Below are 22,446 nucleotides of genomic sequence, written 5' to 3'. Positions count from 1 at the left end.
TAAGTGGTTTGAAGCATTACATGGTGCATACATTACCTATGAAGCTAAAAATTTATTAAAAAAAGAAAAGTTGAAAAAGTTCCCATATGTACACTGATATTATTTCTTTACTTGTGAATTATAAAGACTGTATATGAACCACGCAGGGACAGTGCTATTTCAGCTTCTCCCACAGTCACATCTGGTTGTACAGCATAGGGAGGTTGCTTGACTACAAATTTATGTCTGGCTATAAGACTGGTCCTAGGTAAGGCTTAGAAATTGTGAAGTTCTCTACTTTTGGGTGTATACATTGGATCTTTAAAATTTTGAGTCAATTTCAGAAAAGTATCTCCTAGGATATTAAAGAATAACTCCATATTATTTTTTTCTGAAAACTAGATGACATCCTGCTTGGTGCTCTTGATTGAAATTCAGCATTTATGCTGTTAATAATGTAGTTTCATATAACAAAACTTCTGAGAAGGCAAATGGACACCTAGACCCTTTGTTAGTGCCAAGGTGTGTCTCCTTTTGCACCCAGTAGACACTTAACTGCCGATCCCATTCTGTGGAATTTCAGGCTTCTTTCCATTCAGAGATGGAAGTTCCTTCAATAAGTTCCTTGCTGAAGAACGCATGTTTACCCTCAAAAAGAACCAGCATGCTCCTTTGGAATACTCTATTAGTCATTCAGTTGCCCCCTACTGCTGCCTGCTGTGAAGATGAAAGCAAAATGAAATTGTGTTTTTCTCCTAGAAGTCACATCAGTATTCCAGTTCATGTGTCTTCATCAAAATGCTAGGCATATTGGAAGTATGAGAGATCTTTGGCAAGACGTTTTTGTTAACATTTTTGCCAGAATCTAGTGTCAGACTTCACTCTGTTGAGAGCCCGCATAGTGACCCTTCCTGCTGTAGCATTTTTCCTCCGTAGTTCCTCCCATTTAGTTGCTTCTGTCAATTTTCAGAGAGATCAGTATGGCCCTTTATTGTAGGGTGTGGCAAAGAACTTAGTCTAATAAGTTTCAAAACTGTAAGCTCTGGATCACTGTTTGATCCTGGGTCCAGCGTTCTTGTCTGTATAATGCAATAGCCACCATTAATTCCTAGGTTGCTGTGAAGATTAAATAGCATTTACAAAGAGTTTTAGCACAGCTTTGGAAACATGGGGCCCATAAAGGTTAATTCTTTTTTTCCAGAGCTTTCCTAAAATGAGAGAATGTCAGCCAATTTCAAAGGTCTATTCCAATTTTAACATTTGGTGATACCCTTACCTTCACCCCAGAGGCATATTTTGTGAAATCTTTGAAGCTTGATAAAAATTACTGAAAAATCTGTGGGGAAAATATGTCTGAATGGGAGTTTATCCTAACACAGACATGTATTGCTCAGGAACTCAGGTCCAGGAACTGAATATAAAAAAAAGAAATAAAACATGTATAAATACTGCCCTTGAGAGCCCAGTCTAATGGTGTAGACAAACATATCAATAAGCAAATATAATAGAGAAGGATGCATGTAAAATATGCCAGTTTCCTACATATGATTAGGAAAATGTGTAGAAGAGAAACCAAGGAAGGCTTTCTGCAGGATGGACACTGAGCAGGGTTTTACATATGGTCGAGCAGGAAGAAAAATATGGGATGGTGCTTGGGATAGAACAAAATGCACAGATATACAGTCATGCATCAGCATAACAGATTCAGGAAGCTATATGTGTGTTGCTGCTACAACATCTTAAATATTTGGGACCGGGGGTGGGAGGGCATGTTGTAGAACTTGTTAGAGGTAAGTTTCCACAATTGTCAACAGATGTAAAAGGCAGTAACTATAAGAAACTTGCTTCCATGATTATTTCTGCTTCCATAGGTAGAAAAAGAGAGAAAAAAATGATATAGGGGACTAAATTTCATTCTTAAAATATAAACAAGAAACATTTTCAATATATGATCTTCATAAGGAAAGAGAGCAAAAAAATCTCTGAGATTATTTCTTTGGTGTTGTCTTTTGGGTCACTAGCTAATAATTTACATTACCTAATAATTTACATTACCTAATAATTTAAATCATGGTTTACTAGTCTACAATAAAAAATAGTACTATAGGCATAAAAATTAGTAAAAATTCAGGTTATTACATCAAATTCCTTATGTAGTTATGCTTTAGAAATGCTATAAATTATAACAAGTTGTGGAAGTAATATCTAAATGACATCTCAAAGTTTTTGTCTTCCCCAAAAGTTAATGTAGCTCCCATAGCTTTCTAATTAAAATACATTTTAAGCCGGGCGCGGTGGCTCAGCCTCTAATCCCGTGCCTTGGGAGGTTGAGGTGAGTGGATTGCCTGAGCCTGTGGGTTCGAGACCCACCTGGGCAACTTGGTGGGTCATCTCTACAATAAATCAAAAAATTAGCCGGAGTGGTAGCGTGTGCCTGTAGTTCCAGTTACTTGGAAGGCTGAGGCAGAAGGATTGCCGGAGCCCAGCAGGTCGAGGCTGCGGTGGCCGGGAGCGGCCACTGCACTCCAGTCTGGGTGACAGAGTGAGACTCCAACTAAAAAAAAAAAAAAATTTTATTCAATAAATACAAATAACATCTTAAATAAGGTTCAATATTTAACCTACTTTAGCAGACACCAAATATAAATTGCAATGTTTAAATGCTTTTGTTCTTATATACTACACAAAAAAATAGCTTGAATTATGACACTAAGATTTTAGATCTGGCTCTCATCAATTTGCTAATTTGAGGCAACATTTATTCATTCGTTCATTCATTTATTAATTCATTTATCTACTCAACACATATATCTCGAGTTTCTACCCTGCATCAGGTAAGGTTTTTCTAGGTGTCGGAGAAATGACAACGTTCTGGTCTTCAAGGAATTTATAGTCTCAGACTAGAAACCAGAACTTACTTTGTAGCAGTGATGGAAATTGTCATATTGCCATCTTAAATCTATTTATTCAAATTGACTTTTGATTCTCCACCACTACCTTTTCCTCACCCTTTGTAAATTATTTCTTCAATATCCTTTGCCAACCCAGTTGATGGCAACTATGTCTTTCGGTTGTTGTTTGGACCACAACCTTGAAAATGTCTTTGACTCCTTTCTTTCCTCTGTGACCCACATCCAGTCTATCAGAAAACTCTATTAGTTTTGCTTCACTTTTTCCCACTTCCTCTGTTACTACCCTAACTCAAATCAACTTCTGTCTTCTCTGCCAGGATTATGTCAATACTATCCCAAGCTGGTTTCCTGCTTCCACCCTTGTTTCTGTTATCTTCCAGCTCTGTGTTATCTTTCAAATGTAAATTAGATAATGTCATGCTTCTGCTCCATCCACTCCAATATCTCTCTATTTCACTTTGAGGTAAGAGCCAAAGTTATCCTGGTGACCTCTGAAGCCCTATATGCCCTGATACCCAGTCCCATAGAGTCTCTTCTCTAGGTATCCCAGCTTGCTCTGCTTCAGCCTCATTGACCTCCTTCTTATTCCTTAACCACTCCAGGCACCAAGCCACACTAAGGCCTTTGCACTGGCCATTTCCTTTTCTGAACTGTTGTCCCCTTAAATATCTGCATGGCTAAGTCTCCTGCAATCTTTCACTTCTTTGATCTCTGTTTAAATGCTGTCTTTTCAAGGAAGCCAGTAGTAGGCATCTGCTTAAAACTGTGGTCGCTCCACCATCGCTATGTCCCTGCTCCAGTTTTTTCCCATTATTCCCTTTTAGTGTACTATGTTTATAACTCATTTATTTATTGTGTTGTTAATTATCTCCTCCTACTTGAGAGTTAGTGCCATATTTTTGTGTGTATTTGATTACCGATAATTCCCAAACTCCTAAAATAAAGTCTAGCACACAGTATTATTTAATAAAGAGTTTCTGAATTAACATATATAAGAAAGCAAAGGTACTGTGGTGTCACCTGTAAGAAGCACCTAATCCTGGCTGTGGGTTAAGAAAAGGCTTCTTGGAGGAAGAAATATGAACTTGGAAATCAATAGGAGAGGTAGGAATTAGGAGAAAGCAAAAGGACAATGGCTCCAGATAAAGAAAAGAGAACATGTAAAGTTCCCAGTGCAAGGAAAATATAGATATTTCCTTAAGGCTAGAGGTAGAGCAGTGAAGTTTTGAGAGAATATTGAGAAATCATACTCTAGAATTGTGCAGGACCCAGAGCTTGTATGCCTTCTTGACATGCTAAGGAGTTGTCTAATTCTGAGAGCAATAGGGGAACTCTAGAGGAGAGTGTTGGTCATGATTCTGATGCAGGAAGATGATTGTGGCTGCCTGATGACAAGATATTGTAGGGAAGAAGGTGGAGGCAGGGAAACTTTTGGAAGACATCACAAAAAATCCAGGCAAGAGACAATAGTTGTTTGAATTGTGGTGGTGGCACAGGGATAGAGAAAAATAGATGGGTTTGCTACATCAACCATTTCTCTTAATTTCTTATCAATGAAATAACAATTGTAAAATCATGACCATTCATATGTAATATACAGATAGAAATTCAGTGGAGGAATATTCGTGAATTACAAGTAGGATTCTGAAAAGCAGTCTGCCTTGTTTCTGTCTTACTAGCCCTAAATTTCACTCAAGAGTTTGCACAGAGTAGGCACACAGAATAGATATTTGTAAAAATGAAGAGGAATGACCTGGAAATTATCAAATCATTGAAATAAAAGTATGAAATTATTATTGTTATAAAATTTGACTTAAACTTTTACCATCATATTTGTTATGTTCTTTTGGTGAGTTGTGGCAGAAAAGTTGTGTGTTATTTTACTTGGTGAAATGTAAATTGACTTGCACTTATCTGACCTGATCCATCATAGCACCTGAATTTACATGGGAAAATTAAAGTGGGCATTTTACTTTTCTTAAAAACAATCTTAAAAAGAAGAGGCACAGTATAAATATTAGCTCCCACTATCTCAAAAATAATGTACAGTCTAGGTGTGGTGGCTCATGCCTGTAATCCTGGCACTTTGGGAGGCTGAGGTGAGAGGATTGCTTGATCCCAGAAGTTCCAGACCAGTCTTGGCAACATAGCAAGACCTCATCTCTACAAAAAAAAAAAAAAAAAGCAAAAGAAATCAAAAAATTAGCTAGGCCTGATGGTACATTCCTAACTGAGGTAGAAGGATCACCTCAGTCACAAACCTGCCACTGCACTCCAGAGTGGGTGATAGAGTGAAACTCCAACTCAAAATAATAATAATTTATAAGTATTTCTATTTTTAGGCAAATTTGTAGTGTTTTAGATATCTCTAACAACTTATAAGATATGACTGATCCGTTCTACCCTGTCAAATAATAACCTTAATTTGGCTTTTGTGTCTTTGATGTTCTACCGGTTTTAAAAAATCTGGCAATAATCTGTGATTGATATTTGTGTGGCTCTTTAAATAATGACTTTGCCACAGGAATCTCATTTTACCCAGGAAACGACTTAATACGTAGACTCAAAATGTTTAAATTGCTATCCTAAGAGAGTTATTAAGTCTGTCTGAAAATAGTATAATCTTTTTCAGTCTAGTAATTAGCATCGTGCGTTAAATAGTACCTTGGTGGCCTAATAGAATTAATTCTGCGTCTTGAGTGTTTTAGCTGACCAAACCACAGCTGATGGATTGACAGTCACTATTCCTAATAATAAAGAATTTTGCCTACCACAACCGAGAAGCCTGACATGTTTAAGTCCTTGTATTTTTGTAGCTCAAAGTGTTCATATGACTGAAATAAATCCATACATTAAAAATTTAAATTTATAAATTATACACTTTGCTTGCAAAAATTAATTAAAAAGTGTATGCTTATGTCACCATTAAAAAATGAAACTGTACTATTAATATTTGTAATTATAATGTAGTACATCTGGGCTCATATCTAATTTCTATATTTCTTTATATGCAAAGGGAACAAGTGTAAGTGATTTATAAGATTTTTCTCAAATCTCTAATGCCATGATTATGTGCAGTGCTAACTTAAGCACTCAGTGAAACATACATGAACGTTGTTAATTTTTGCTGAATCTCTGACACTTTAGGTAGTTCCTCTATCTCTCAAAGAGTGCACTGAGACATCTTTGATCTCCAGGTGCCAAAATTAAATCCTAAGATACCCTGGACAGTATGTATGCTGTTTTTCATAGATTATAAAAAAAATAAGGAACTTTAATCTTGTTAGAGGATTTCTAGGAAGGGAAAAGAATCAGGAAAAGGGATTTATGCAATCAACAAATAAAAGATCTGCTTTTAAAGAAGTCTTTACCTACAGCTGAATCAAAACCAGGAAATGCATTGATTTGACTATCGTTTTTCTGTCTTGGTGCATCTGATAAACTTTATCTGAAAATCTGAATTCTTACCCAAGCTAAAGTTTCTAAATATAAAAGTCTTGATCTTTAAGTAAGATTTTCAGTCAAGGCTAGTAGCCAATTTGGATAACTTATGCAAAGATAGGCTGTTTCTAATGTATTTATTTTATGTGAAAAGTCTTTATTCACAGTTGATTTAAATTATTTTTATTATTCATAGAGAATAATAAAGGATGTTAATTTTGGTTTCTTGCCAAAACAGCTCTCTTTTTACCCTTGGAAAATTTAATACAGTTTGTGTGCTTACCAAGGATGTTGAGTTTTTATGAAGATTTTATGCCTTTATGCAGTGAAGTTTCAAAGGGCACATGTTCAAAATGCTTTACAGTAAATTAAAGATGACCTTATCACAGACAGCTCTTTTCCAGAGGGTGGACTGCAGTTGAATTTGAAATTAGGACTAGTGAATACTTTTAAGTGTACAATGTATTCTGTTTTCCTATGACTCTATTTGATTGTTGATCATTATTGGTAATCTTAAAGAAAAAAAGATTTCCTTAAAAATGTTTATGTTTACTTTTCTTATCTTAGAACTCATCATTTTTGGCTCTGTTGATAATTATTTTGTAAAATGAAGAAATTGATAATTAATGTTTTGTAAGATTCTCTAGAGGAATATCATTCAATGTGTAATAATTGTATTTAACTAAATTATTGGTGCTATTTACAAATGAGTGTATAAAATTTACCAGGCTATAAAACTTTTAACATTTTAAATTATGTACACAAGCACTGTTTTTTGTGGAAAGTAATTGGTGTTAAGGAAATTTCAAAAATAGTAATTAGGTTAAGCAATGCTGATTTAACAAAGTTAAACTGTAGTTTTACTGTGGGATTTTTCAGGGCCTCTGATACGTCAATATAAACATCATTTTCTGAGCTTATTGTTTCACAGGACTGTTTTTGTGGAGCAGGATAGTGGTTTTCAAGCACTGTAAAAGCAACCTAGTTTTATACCAAGATAGACAGTAATAAAATGAGAAAAGAAAGCAAACTACTGTTTCATAACTTACATTTCTAGCATATTTTACAACTCATCAAGCTTCTCATTTACTATACCTTCACTTATTTGATACAGTACTTACCAAATTAAATGACCCACTATTCTAATGTGCCTATAACTGAGAGTTTTCCTGGAACTTAAGACTTTCTCTTGAAAAACTAGGACAGTTCCAGACAAAGCAGAACAATCAGTCACCCTCATTAGCCCAGGACCACAGCGATCTGCATTCAAATTCCATCTTTATCATGTATTTTTTGTGACCTTGGGTAAAATAAAAGTCTATAACTTGGAATTTTTACCTGTAAAATCGAAATAAAGATATTTATGACTTAGGGTTTTTTTATTTTTAAGAACTTACTAGAAAACTATTCAATTCAGGTTTGTTACAACGATAACTAGGTAAACATGAATTCCTTCTTTTTTCCCACCTTCCTTTTCAATACTCCTGTGACATAGAAGAGGCATTGCTCTGATTTCTTAAGAACCCTTATACATTAATACATACTTTAGTTAACTTGCCAAATGTAATAGAGCAGTAAATAGTAAAATCTGAGCTTGAGCTCTGTCTTCTGAATCTAAATGCAATGCTTTCTAAACTATACTCAAATAAATTCAAATATCAAAGAAAATTTGAAAAGTGGCTGTTCATAGAAAATTTTGTAATGCTTTCACAGTATCTAAAGTTTAGTACTTTTTCTTTGAATAACTTTTCTGTTTTAATATAGTGTGGATAACATGTTCAGGAAAAGGTATTGTCATTATGATAATCTATGAAAGTTTATACTATAGCCTATTTATTCTCTTTTATATTCATTAAATTTGAGATGTACTCAGAACTTCCTTTCATGCCCTTTTGGTGTCAGAATACTGTTTTCTCGTATTAATGCACAGTAATATATTATTGAATGGTTTGTCTGATGACTTAATAGACTTAACAATCATGCTTAAAATGCATATTTATTTTACTTTTGAAAACTGTCTCAATAAATATACATTAAAAAAGGGAATAAGAAGCTCATTTGGAAAATGGACCATAAAAACAATTTCCAAGATTTCTTCTTAATGTGTGGATCTGATGTGATTGTGTTATAGCACTAAAAAGAATGGTCCCCCACTGAAATATAAATTTCCAACTCAGCTGAGGGATTTCACAGAACATAAACATTGGGGCAGAGATGAAGCATTTGCTTTGAAAGAAAGAAATAGTTACATTTCCATCATGTTCCCTCCAAATTAATTTACATTGCGTTTAATGAACGATAGAATAAAATTGAAATACTTAACTATCCAAATAAAAAATGTGAACATATTTATTTAGAAAAAATAAATGAGCCATTTATTCAGAACATAAACAAAAAGGAACTCTTGATACAGAAGCAGTTGATTTTTTCTAAGCCTAGAATTGTGTTTCTATCATTGTGGCTTTTAATTTAAAATGGTAATAGACTTAAGACTTGATTTGATTTGAGCATTTGGAAAAGGTTGAAAGGATTTTCTTCTTAGTGTGCATATGCTCTGAATCATAATAATAATATGCTACATAGATATAAATGCTTTTAGTTCACTCAACTTAGTCATATTTTTAATGTAGTTCACCAACATTTATAGAACTCTAACACATTTAGGAATAGATGACTTTATAGATTTCTCCTACTAATGTGATAAAGTTGACTCAATGAAAATTTTGGCTTTTAACTATTATCATAATTTTTTCATACAAACTACAATACTTTAAATATTCTATTTAGGTTCCATTTCCTTTTCAGAGACCTGGACATTATTGTAAGAATTATGTTGGCAATGAATGGATTGCTATTTAGAGAGCAAATTAATCAATGTTTTTTTTCCTTTAGAATATAAATAAATTCACAAGTGAGACACATATATCCTGAAGTGATATTTCTCATTTGCTTCAAGAAGTCTTTTCTTAAGTAGATGTGATTTAAAATAATGTCTGTGATATAATTTTAAAGGTACATGGATAAATATTTGTGGTAGGTGAAATTAGAGCACTTAAATTGCTAAGAGAGATGATTCAGGAGAGAGAGAAAAAGGTTTATGCAAGTATTGAGGGTGTCATTGCAGAAACGATGTCCTTAAGGTCAGAGGAACATCAGTGCACTGCTGGAGAGGAAGTTTGGAGGTGGGAGTATGACATTGTCATCACAGGAGAGAAAGAGAGTACGGGGAGCTTTGTAGTTTTGTGGTTGGATGACTTCTCTTTTCTCTGTGACATACAAGGCAAGATTTTTAGCCGGAATTTAGAGGACGAGAAGCATGTGGTGATGTGAGTAGTTAGAGAAGCTTTAAAAAGATATGGAATTGTCATTTTGAGTGTAGAAGATCTAAGTTACTAAGGAATGGAGAAGGATTATTTGGAAACACTGGGTGCCCATTTTAGATTTGTGGTCGAGAACTTAGAGTGTCATAAAATCAGTATGCAGCAGTATTGAATTTCTTCCCCAGCTTCATGATACTTTGGGTACTTATAGATTGAAAAATATTCAATGATAGAAATGTTCTCTGCATTTAGTAAAACTTTTATGTCAAATTGTAATTTGTCATTAACAACAGCAGCAGCATACGTTTTACAGGAGGCAATATATGTACATGCCAATGACGCTGCATAATACACATGTAGTATTAATCTACTTTGCCCTAGCTTCTGTAATAATCCTGCTGTCCTATTAGGATCTGAGTACCACAAGTTGAGATCAAATATTATTTATCATAGACTGTTGAAGCATGAAGGGGGCATAGAAGTCATGAAGCTTTGTGGTTCTTTTACTTGATTACTGGAATCATCTAGATGAACACCCCTAAGATCACTTCAGATCTATGTGAGCATGACCACAGTTGAATTAGAGACTAAGGATCCTGAAACTAATACATACTCTTTCCATATTGACAAATGAATCCCTCATTAGGAAGTGAAGAAATATGTATTTGTTCATTTGATAATTTTGTATATTACCATAGCAGGCCACAAAAGGAGTCTGTAATAAGAAACAGATTAGAAAAATTAACAAAATTATTATGAAAAGGGTCTCACTTGAAACAGCTATACGATTAACATAATAAAAAATGTATAGAATCAAGAGCACGTCTTATAATTCCAATAATCTGCCCCAATGTTTTCTCTTTTATTCTTAGATTTCTAGATGCAGGGATTATTTGAATTATTGAACTCTTATATGGTATTGTGTGGTGGGCAACTACAGTCTTGATTACCAGTGTGCAATGAGTGCCTGAATTGTCTCCCATTCTTACAAAATATATGTGATCCCTTTCAGTATACTTCTGCTCTGACCTATGATGCTGTCCAAGTGATGACTGAGGCCTTCCGCAACCTACGAAAGCAGAGAATTGAAATCTCCCGAAGGGGGAATGCAGGAGACTGTCTGGCAAACCCAGCAGTCCCCTGGGGACAAGGTGTAGAAATAGAAAGGGCTCTCAAACAGGTCAGTCACTCAAAATGACCATTAATGCGACTTCACATCCCATTACTTTTTCTCCCCAGTGGAATTTTTCATGCTTGTCTAATTATTTATGTTTGACATACAGGCAATATATATATATTTATATTTCTAACAACACAAAGGTAGGTTGAGGAGTGAAATAAAACTTACCAATGTCTTTGTCTTGACTTGAGCCCAGTGAGTGTAATCTGTACTCTCGGATTAGTTTGTATCTTTGGTTGAAGTAATTGTATACAACTCTGCTCCTTTCTCATTTCCTAATTAGGTTCAGGTTGAAGGTCTCTCAGGAAACATAAAGTTTGACCAGAACGGAAAAAGAATAAACTATACAATTAACATCATGGAGCTCAAAACTAATGGGCCCCGGAAGGTAAACCCTTAAAGATTTATAGGCAGTTCTCTCTATGTGAAGAAGTGAGTTAGCTAAACTATTATCTCCCTCTTCCAAGAATTCTAGAGATGTGTATTCACATAGAGTTTAACAACTTCCAGAAACAGATCTATTTTTGTATTTTTTTTCTAAATCACATCTGTTTATTCCTGGTAAGTAACATTGTATTACAATCTCAAAAATAACTTTTTTAGACTGAAGTAGAAAAAGTACTTAATAAGAAAAATTAACTATTGCTGAAGGTTTACGTTTCAGAAGACAAAAAATAGTACAAATATGCATGAAACTGTTCAATTCAACATCTGTCTTTTAATTGTTGTGGCTAAAATGCCATTGTTTCGATTGTATTTATATCTATATGATCACTCCTAAATAAATACTTTTAGAGAATATTAAAAGTGAGAATGAAAAGATAATCAATTTTTAAGAATTATTTTATAGTTCATTTCTATTCTTATTAGATTCACATATATGAAAGACACATCTCTGTTTAGAAGAAGCCCAGTTAATGTGGATCTAATTTCAGATTCACACGTGAATTTGAAAATAATTGAATATTTTGCTAATAGAAACATCATTTATCCATATGTCTGTCTGCTGTAACCCTTTCCAGATTGGCTACTGGAGTGAAGTGGACAAAATGGTTGTGACTCTTACTGAGCTACCTTCTGGAAATGACACCTCTGGGCTTGAGAATAAAACTGTTGTTGTCACCACAATTTTGGTAATCAGCTACATATTCCTATGTTTTACTTCATTTTCTCTGATGGAAAATATCTGCCAGGGAAGGTTGCTTTTTATATTTTAGGATAATAACAAATATTGTACCGCTTTTGCAATGTTTTAATCATTTGCTACATATTTACTCTGTTAAAAGGAATACATAAGATCTAGCTAAAGCATTTAAAATCTTCCTTATTATCTTAAAGAAAGTCTAAAATTTTAGCTTGACAGATTATTCATATATTGGTGCATATATCGGTGAACAATTGGGGAAAGTCTTAAAGAGTGTTCCTCAGGTGTTGAGTGGCATTTTTCTGTTTTAAACTCTAAGGATTGGAAACATGACTAGAGGACATATTAATAGTTGGTGATTTTGAGCATATTGTTTGCTCTGGCATGGTTAGATATAAGCCATCTTATATAATGATAGACATTTGAAAACACTTTGGGAGGAAACATTATGCTTAATTTTTTTCTCTAATGTCCATCATTTGTATTCTATATTGCCTTTAACAGGTAATTATTAAACTAAACTATGGTGTGGCCATGTGATCTTTGAGCTATGGCCAGGCCATGTTTTCTTAAGCTTTGGCCCCTCCCTTGTCCCCTCCTTTGGGGACGTGAATCCCCTCTTTCTTTCTCTCTCTTCAATTTACTTTCTAAATAAACTATATTTTTTAATATAAAAAAGATTGTTCCTCATATTTCTGTGTTGTTCCCCCTTTCCTTCTCACACAATACTGGGTAAATGCTATCTCTCCATTTGTTACAGGATTTCATAATGATCTCAACTTGACTTTATTTGTAATGAAAAATGATCAACACTGGTTGACACATAGCTAGTTTTAAAAAAACAATGCATATTTAATGAATGAGGCAAAATTGAACTGGATCTTGAGCATCCAGACTTTGGATAGATGGAAAAGAGGTGTGGTTCATCATGACAAGCTATTGGTGAAATGAAATGGAGAAAACGGGGTTCATTATAGGACATGATTTTGTGACAATACAATTTTGTTGTTTTGTCTTAAAAACAAATTTACTTTGGCAGTGAAGTTGTAAATTTGTGGAGTTCTTTATTTTAACAATATTAAGATGAAAATATAAACAGGCCAGTAAGGAATTTGAGTAAAAACATTGGCAGGCACTTGGAAATCTCATAATAAGTGCAAATTACACATTTGTGGATTTTTGCCTTTATCATGTCATTCACAGTAACTATCTCCTTAGACTCCACATATTCTTGGTGCCACTTTCCAGTGGAGAATATTGGACTATATTGAATCTTTTTAAAAATTTTTCATTTTTCTTATGCTTACAGGGCAAGTTACTCTCTGGTTAACCTTGTAGCAACTTTCTAGGATATTGCATCTCACAGATGAAGTGAGACCTGAAGCTTGGGGGTAGAATCAATACATCACCATGGCAATGATCTTTTCTGTTTGTGTATCACTGGTCATGAACCTGATTCTTACATGAACCTTATCCTTGGGACAGCACGGACACAGGGTTTTGGGTGAATGCTGGTTCTCGGGATCAGAGTAACCTTAATATAGAATAAGGGAGTGGTGAATTCAGAGTTGAATAAAATAGATGTTGAGCAGCATTTTTCTGTTTTAAACTCTAGAAATTGGAAACATGACTAGAGGACATATCAATAGTTCGTGATTTTGAGTATATTGTTCGCTTCCATCTTATATAATGATAGACATTTGAAAACACTTTTGGAGGAAACATTATGCTTAATTTTTTTCTCTAATGTCCATCATTTGTATTCTATATTGTCTTTAACAGGTAATTATTAAACTGGAAGATTTTAATCAATGAGAATATGTAATTAACACAGATATTTTAAGCTTCTAAAGCACAGTCTTTCCATATAGGAATCTCCATATGTTATGATGAAGAAAAATCATGAAATGCTTGAAGGCAATGAGCGCTATGAGGGCTATTGTGTTGACTTGGCTGCAGAAATCGCCAAACATTGTGGGTTCAAGTACAAGTTGACAATTGTTGGGGATGGCAAGTATGGGGCCAGGGATGCAGACACGAAAATTTGGAATGGGATGGTTGGAGAGCTTGTATATGGGGTAAGTATAGCTCTTCTCATTGATAAAGCTTAGTCATTTTAATTGACATTGACAGAATGCCTCCCCTCCATACAAAGTATCTATGTCTGAGGTTGAAGATTTTCTACATTAATTTAGGAATACTATCTATCTTATCTGTGAATATTTAGCAGATTGAGGTTGAAGCCAGAAGTAAATATGTAGATTAAGAGTCAGGCATTTCATCTGTCTTGAAACATATGGACCATATATAGTATCCAAATGCCGCAAAGTCATAGCTGCAGTGTAGATGTGTAATTTTCATATTCAAGTCAGATTGGCATACTATGCATTTATAAAAAGCTGAGATATTTGGGTAGCAAGCTGTTCTTTGTTTATTCTTTGCTGATACTCAGTCAGGGAGATAATTATTGCCATTTCTCTGATTTCCTTTCCCTTATCTTTGATCCAGTGATGTAACCATAATATATTTCTGACAATGACTCCAGGTACTATTACTTTCCTTTGTTTCCCTTACAGAAAGCTGATATTGCAATTGCTCCATTAACTATCACCCTTGTGAGAGAAGAGGTGATTGACTTCTCAAAGCCCTTTATGAGCCTTGGAATATCCATCATGATCAAGAAGCCTCAGAAGTCCAAACCAGGAGTGTTTTCATTTCTTGATCCTTTAGCCTATGAGATCTGGATGTGCATTGTTTTTGCCTACATTGGGGTCAGTGTAGTTTTATTCCTGGTCAGCAGATTTAGCCCCTACGAGTGGCACACTGAGGAGTTTGAAGATGGAAGAGAAACACAAACTAGTGAATCAACTAATGAATTTGGGATTTTTAATAGTCTCTGGTTTTCCTTGGGTGCCTTTATGCAGCAAGGATGCGATATTTCGCCAAGGTTGGTTACTCATTTACTTCAACTTTGTGCATTTTATATCTCAAGTGAATATTCATGGTGTTTATGAATTCACTCCCAAGAAGTAATCAGCTGCCGACTACCCGTCCAACTAGTTTAAGACTCTTAAAGGACATACTTTTACCATCGGCATAAGCCTGTGAAATATTTGAGCAATGTTCTTTGAATGTTGATCATATATTTCTCTGGTGAAATTATACACACCATGGAGAGGCTATAAAATGCATAAGGTTCCTCTCATTCCATGCCTTCTTGGAGGGGTACCGTGTTTTTGCTGCATATTCTCATTTTACAGTCATCTGTGTGTGGATCCACAGACCTGTATATGGGAAAATGGGCAACATTAATTATTAACTGAAAAAGTAACACCTTGTTAGATAAAATGTCATTGACACACATCCCATTTCTTTTATTTTCCCATTTTTAGCTTATGGAAATGGTATATGAGAGATAGTATAAAATTCAAGGTTAGGTTGCTGGATTAAAAGGAAAACATGATATCATATTTCCCAACTATCTAGAAATATGTGGAGAGGAACCTGTGCCAATATAGAATAGTAATACACACACATCATGGAGTAGACTCATATACCTCTTCTTGCACTAGAATGACTAATTATAATAAATCTGTCGCAAAACTCATATTTCTTTTAATCATGTTACAAACATGAGTAAGAACAATAGTCACATTTGACTTTTTAGAGGCATATATAATACTTGATTTAGTGTGATTACTTTAACATTTGAAGACTAAATGATATCAATCTACTGGCACATTTTAATTTGGGCTCAATTACTCTTCTTTGCTTCTATGGGTTACCTAACAACTAGTGAAGCAAAGGCCTTTCCTGATACTATTTTATTATACTGTTAGTTTTGAGCACTTTGAGGAATAAGAAGTGATTAATTTCATAAGGCTATATGAGAATCTCAAATATTTGTGTCTTTTGCAATTGTTTTAGTATATTCCACCCCATGGGATAAAGGAAATACAATATGTAGGTAGGAATGAACACTTATTTACTTCTCTGAGAGTAGGTTAATAGTCATCTTGATGAAAAATTACATGTTTTTGAATTATATGGATCTAAAAATCTTACTTCAATTAGATTCCCTGTGGATTTTCTATAGGACTACACTGCATTAGAAATTAGGTGTGTGCATATACACCCATATATTAGACAAAATAGAAAAGATTCATAGTTTCATCTCTGTATTTAATTTATCTGATCTAAGTTAAATATGAAGAGAAGATTCTAAAAATGAGGAAAAAAGCCTTTAACCAAATTGGAATCTAAGACAACATTCTGGTCCATGAAATAATAAAGAAATAGTTAATCTTTTAAAAGAAGGTCCCTGAAGTATAACGTTACCCTAGTTCTGAGATGTAAGGCCACTATACTGGGGTAAAATAAACTATGCTCTGCCTTTAGGATAACTAGGGAGAAATGTATGGGAGTTCATTATTAAGTGGGACATGTTGGTCCTACTTCATGTAGATGAACCCTGAGGTCTGACCTGCTTTCTCATAGATGCCCTGTGGCTCTGCAGGCAGTTGTTTAGGTAGGTATCCAGTATTTGTTAAGGAGGGGGAAAACTATTTGTACATAGAGGCACAACAATCTATATTATCCCAGGATCCATTATAACCTATAGATAACTTGTGTTTTTATCAAAGCTATGTCCAAAACAAGATTTTTTTTCTGTTCTTTTGAATTCATTCATGAGTCATGCCTCACTACAATTTCATATATAGTAATTTTTATTTTCTGTTAGATTAAATAGATTTTGGATAGCATATTCTTTCGTGCTATTGATTGATATTTTTCCTTTAGAATATACATGAGAAAAAATCATTTTATTAAAAAAAATTGAGGTACATAACTTTCACTTTATATTACATAAAATTGTAATATTTAATTGTAAAAATTGAACATAATTCCTAGTATTGGCAAATTTAATCATTTTTGATAAAGAAAACTGTCATCTTTTTTGAAAGCAATGGTGGTTACTCTAGTTTAAAAGAATAGAAGAGTTTATTGTCTTTCTTAAAAAGGATGAAATGTACAGATCACATTAGAAATGCTTTTAAATATATGTTAGGCATGGTGGCATACACCTGTAATCCCAGCACTTTGTAAGGCTGAGGCAGGAGGATCACTTGAGTCCAGGAGTTTGAGACCAGCCTGGGCAACATAGAGAGGTCCTGTCTCTACAAATTTTTTTAAAATAAAAAAAAATTATTAAATATTTGGCAACCTTTTCCCAGTAAAACAGTATATGGAGCTATATTAATAATGTTAATAGAACACATTTAAGTTATAATCTAGAATGATTTATTAAATTAATTGACTTGGTCATTTGTCTGAAATTGTTTAGAATATATAAACTATAAGATATAGTTTTGTGAAGAATAAAACCTCAGACAGGAGAGCAGCATGCCATAAAGATTTTTTTAATTCTCCTATTTGCTTCTGGATTTCCCCCCTGACTCTAAAAGATTTAAATTAGTATAAAAAAAGTATGTATGTCATTTACATAATTATTGAATAGAGTACTAAAATGGCATGTGTACATTTATATACTTCAGTGCAGATGATAAGAGGTGAAAGTTTCATTTTTAATTATAGAAATCATTTTTGTCCATCATAAAATAAAATTAAATGTGCTCCTCTGCATAAATATTCTTTATAACTCTTTCAGAAGCATTAACTGATACTTTAAAACACTTAAAAGTAACCAGGTGCAGTGGCTCATCCCTGTAAAACCAACACTTTGGGAGCTGGAGGCAAGAGAATTGCCTGAGCCCAGGTGTTCAAGACCAGCCTGGGCAACTTGGTGAGACCTTGTCTGTAGAATAAACCAAAAAAATTAGCCAAGTGTGGTGGCACATGCCTGTAGTTCCAGTTACTTGGAAGGCTGAGGCAGAAGGATTCCCTAAACCCAGCGGGCAGAGGCTGTGGTAGCCATGAGCATGCCACTACACACCAGCCTGGGTAACAGAATTAGAGTCTGAGTTTTAAAATTAAGTGAATAATAAACTGCTTTAATATCTTTCAGTTTTGAATGATTTATTGTCCAAGTAATTTTTAAGATCTCTTATATGTTTAAAATCAATTGACATGTTTAATCTCATTAAATCTGATATAATCACTGAAATAGAGGACAATCTATGTCTTTAACTTTCCTTAATTTTACAATTGAAACAGAATGACCTATAAAAATGGTTCTTAAACATATTGCAAATTAATATGCAGTGTTAGAGTCTATAGCAATTACCATGCCATCAGCTTTTGTTTTAGGGACATGAGCAGTCAGGTACTGAATCTGCCCTCTTAAATATAGGTTATGTGTCATATAATTATGTCTCCCATTGTTACTGGATAAATAGTGAACATTTTAAAAGTGCTTGTGTCTACATAAGGAATTTTCCAAATGTAAATTGTATTTAATATCTTTTTCAGAATGTAAGTGAGAAGTGTTTCATTTTTTCATCCTATCATACTTATTTAACTATTTTTGTATCTCCTATAGATTTTGTGATAAATCTCTTATGTATATACTTTTTGTTTTTCATTACTATTTCTCTCTCTCATTTTAACAACTGATGCTTTTATCCAAAAAATATTTTATTTTAGATTAGCTTCATTCTGCTAATCTGCTTGAGTAGTTTATTCTATAAATATTTCTCAAGAGTTTGACCTAGTTTACTAAAGGGTGCATTTTTTTGTGTTAATTACCAAGAGCTTTAGTTTAGGTCATACTTGGCAAATTTTTATAATTTAAACTTTTAGTAATGTAATTTCTTCATTCCAGCAAGCCTAATTATCAGACATAGCAGAGTTATTGACAACAAAGAAAATCGTTTATTGGTTTGCTAATATTACTCAAATTCTTTAATTATGTGCAGCGTTAATTCAAATCTTTAAAAATAATACAGTATAGATCTTTTTCTGTATCCATATATTTATATTTATGTATTTTAGGTTTTGAAGTAAATTATTGGGACTCCATTATGCTTTTTAAAAGTATATTATGTCAGAATTTATGATGCAGAAGTATTGTTATTTTATTATATTTCAAGCTAGAAATTTTTATCTTGGCAAACTTTTAAATGTCTAATTTATTTTCTTTGAGTTTTCTTTTTTAAGCAGGAGACACAAAGGAACAGGGTCATAGCAGTTCATTCCCTGAAGCCACCTGATTTTTATTCATTAATAACTATATTTTGTGTTATATCTTTGTTTGTAGTATCATTTTTTGTCTTGTTTTCTCTCCTGTACTGTTTCTAATACCTATGTTTTGCACACACAAAAAAAACCTAGTGAAAGTTTGAGCCCTTTTGGGGGGTTTTGGAACTTCACTGACTGAATTAAAGGGAGGGTATTGACAACAAAGAAAATTATCATTTTGTTGGTTTGTTGGTATTCCTCAAATTTTTAAATTATGTACAACATTCCATAAAGGGTTTCAAATCGTTCTTTACTGTTTAATGTTATATATGTGGTGCATACTATACTTTTAATTTTCGATTTTGTTTGCATTGTTATGAGTTTTGCTGATTATCTTAGATTCTTTTGTTCATATTTACTTGTGTCAAGAGTGGAAAAACTAGTATGAGTAGTGGATCAATTATTTGCATGTTTCTTGAAACTTTTGTTATGGGATTTCATATCATAAATTATTTGGGCATTATAATATGAAAGAATCCCAGAAATCTGAAGTTTTGTCTTCTGAATATGTCATTAAATCTAGCTAATCTGTACTTTTTGCCCAAAATGTTAAGTAATTTCTGGTTTCACGAACTAGTTTATATATTGAAAAGTATAAAATTAAATATTCCCCGTAAGTCAATATTTGCATAATATTGCTAACTTGTTTTTTATTAGGTCATTCATTTCACTTTACAAATCCATTTCATACTTGTTATTAGATCCCTCTCTGGGCGCATTGTTGGAGGTGTGTGGTGGTTCTTTACCCTGATCATAATCTCCTCCTACACGGCTAACTTAGCTGCCTTCCTGACTGTAGAGAGGATGGTATCTCCCATCGAAAGTGCTGAGGATCTTTCTAAGCAAACAGAAATTGCTTATGGAACATTAGACTCTGGCTCCACTAAAGAGTTTTTCAGGGTAAGAGATTCTACATTGTAGCTTCTGATTTTGTTCCTAAAATTTAACCTATTTAAAACTTTGTGCCCTTCTCATGGTCGATACAAAGGTACTATGGAAAGTAACTGCCATCTCTGTCTCTGTCTCTTGTCTCTGTTTCTGTACTTGGACCTTGATCTATCCCTGACCTTTTCCTACCCTTATCCTTAGCTCTATTTCTAGTTTCTGATTTGCAACTCAGGAGAAAAACCACAATGTTGTAATGAAGCTTAGCTTTATGAAAATTTATTGTCCTTTTGGAAAAAAATTGAACCAAAGTATAGATATGATTGACCTATTATTTTTAAGCAAAAAGGTGTTGTTTTTTTTCTATTTTAAATAAATGTGACTGTATCTATCCCACCTAGTTTACCATTGAAAAACCCATTTGCAAACCAATTATGTTCATTCGATTTCAGAAAACTGATAATTTTTATATGCGAAAATTCTGAATTTTCTTTACAAATTCTCTGAGAAAGGGCTAACAAAGACCATCAACTTCCCAACTTTTAAAATTTTTAAATTAACCTAGGCTAATTTAATTTTTTCTTTTAATTTTTGGCCTTATGCTTTGTTTATAGAGCAATCCTGAGGGCTTGATGTTGCCATAATTTTCTTTCATTTTACCATTATCTCTATAAAATAACTAATTCTATCAAAATACTTGAATACAGCTGATTTACTTAGGTCTAAAGCCTGTTTTATATGTGTGTGTGTGTGTGTGTGTGTGTGTGTGTATGTATGACATATGATAGTCTCTGATAATCCACACATATCTCTGAATGTATCTGAGTTTAAATGAGGTCTAAACCAATTTATTCCAGAATTAAGATTAGAACCTCCAATGGCCAGATGTTGAAGCAATTACCTCTGGTCTCGTTTCCAAACAGTTTCAGTTAGATGGAAGTTATTATGGGAGAAAAGGTACTGGGGGCAGAACGACAGCTATTACAAATAATGCAGGACCTTGATGAGATTATTAGGCACCTCAGTTTAAGAGCAGAAGTGTGGTCTATCTATCAGCAGCTTTTTTACTTTAATACAGATCTAAGTATGAATGTTATGCCTATTTTCTACTAATGACAATTTATTATCATTTCAGTTGTGGACATACATGTAATCTGTGCATACTATTCAATGTAACATAGTGCTTTGGTTTCATCAATAACAATGGATTTATTAAAATAAATGAGAATATTGTATGTTTCTCAGAAGTGAATTTGGAAGCAATTTTATTATTTGTATGCAATGTGGCTTGCTTTTATCTTTTGTTGAAAACTAAGGTAGTATCTCTTAAAGTAAATGAGAGTTATAAGAATGATGCAGAAACCTGTTATAACATGATTTGCTTGGTGCTATCTGTGTTGATTAAAATAATCTTAATTGTTTCCAGACATTCTCTTCCTGTTGAGTATGCATCTGTTTGAGGGCTGCAGTTATTACCTTGTTTAGACAACAGAAGTGCCAACCACTTTCCACTGCTATGTATTCACATTCACAGAGCTTTTCAGTGTATCTTAACTGAGTTAATCATAGAAACGTGTGTCTTAATCACTGAGATGCCAGGGTTTCATTTGTGTGTTAAAATTCCCTAGTAGACAAGATGAGGTAGCGAGATGACTGGGAAAAGAATGCTGCTATTCTTTTGTTTCAGTATACCAGCCCCATGGAGACCATTTTTTTCAATATGCAGTTGTGGAAGTTGTGAAACTTGCCTTCCCTTGAGTAATAGAGAAAATGATGGTGGATATTTAGGCAAAATGATTATGTCTATCAGTGTAGCTCCCCAAAGAAGTTTCTTGTGAATTGCCTCTTTGAAACACAGTATTTCTGTCTTAGAGTTAGGGCAATGATTTTTGTTTGATTTCTGTATATTATAAAACTAAAACTCAGATTGTTATAGGTACTTGATGAAATTCAGGCAGTCAGTAAGTATATGCAGAGGTCTTTACGCCTGGCCAGGGTTCTTTTCATACATGGCTTTTCCTTATGCAGCAAGGTCTCTGGATTCGTTTAACTGCTTCCATGCTCTTGGTTACATCAATGTTTGCTAATTCTACCATGTCAGTACTGGAAAGCACTCTGGCAGCTCCTGGTAGTTCCTCTTAAAGTAGATCTAAAGGAACGGTTGATAAATGACATTGGCTACGTCTCAGTGCATATGGTGTTGTAGACTGCTTCTCGTTATCTAGAGGAAGAAGAACGAGGACTCAAAAATTTGAAAACCACACTATTTATTCTGTTTGTCCCAGAAAAGAGAAACTAAAGGAATGGCACACATTACTAAAGATAATTCTTTCATTGAAATGCAAGGGGGACTCCTCCCCCAAAACGGAATTTATTTATAACGAATTG

General features: G+C 33.8%; 1 protein-coding gene across 6 annotated transcripts in view; it reads left to right on the top strand.

Moving 5' to 3' along the window:
- The window catches only part of GRIA2 (glutamate ionotropic receptor AMPA type subunit 2), a 139,919-nt gene that overhangs the window by 98,300 nt on the left and 19,173 nt on the right, over positions 1 to 22,446 (top strand). For all 6 annotated transcript variants that reach the window (XM_021706066.1, XM_021706065.1, XM_008072311.2 and 3 more), the window contains exons 7-12: positions 10,665 to 10,832; positions 11,116 to 11,220; positions 11,855 to 11,965; positions 13,848 to 14,054; positions 14,553 to 14,923; positions 19,875 to 20,073. In XM_021706066.1, the coding sequence (XP_021561741.1) occupies positions 10,665 to 10,832; positions 11,116 to 11,220; positions 11,855 to 11,965; positions 13,848 to 14,054; positions 14,553 to 14,923; positions 19,875 to 20,073 (1,161 nt within the window). The remainder of the gene's footprint in view (positions 1 to 10,664; positions 10,833 to 11,115; positions 11,221 to 11,854; positions 11,966 to 13,847; positions 14,055 to 14,552; positions 14,924 to 19,874; positions 20,074 to 22,446) is intronic.

Source organism: Carlito syrichta, unplaced genomic scaffold (assembly GCF_000164805.1).
Source record: "Carlito syrichta isolate Samal-C Ts95f unplaced genomic scaffold, Tarsius_syrichta-2.0.1 Scaffold315099, whole genome shotgun sequence".
In the NCBI taxonomy this organism is placed as follows: domain Eukaryota; kingdom Metazoa; phylum Chordata; class Mammalia; order Primates; family Tarsiidae; genus Carlito; species Carlito syrichta.
The sequence above is the reverse complement of the archived record's forward strand: the minus strand, read 5'-3'. Positions and strand labels throughout refer to the sequence as shown.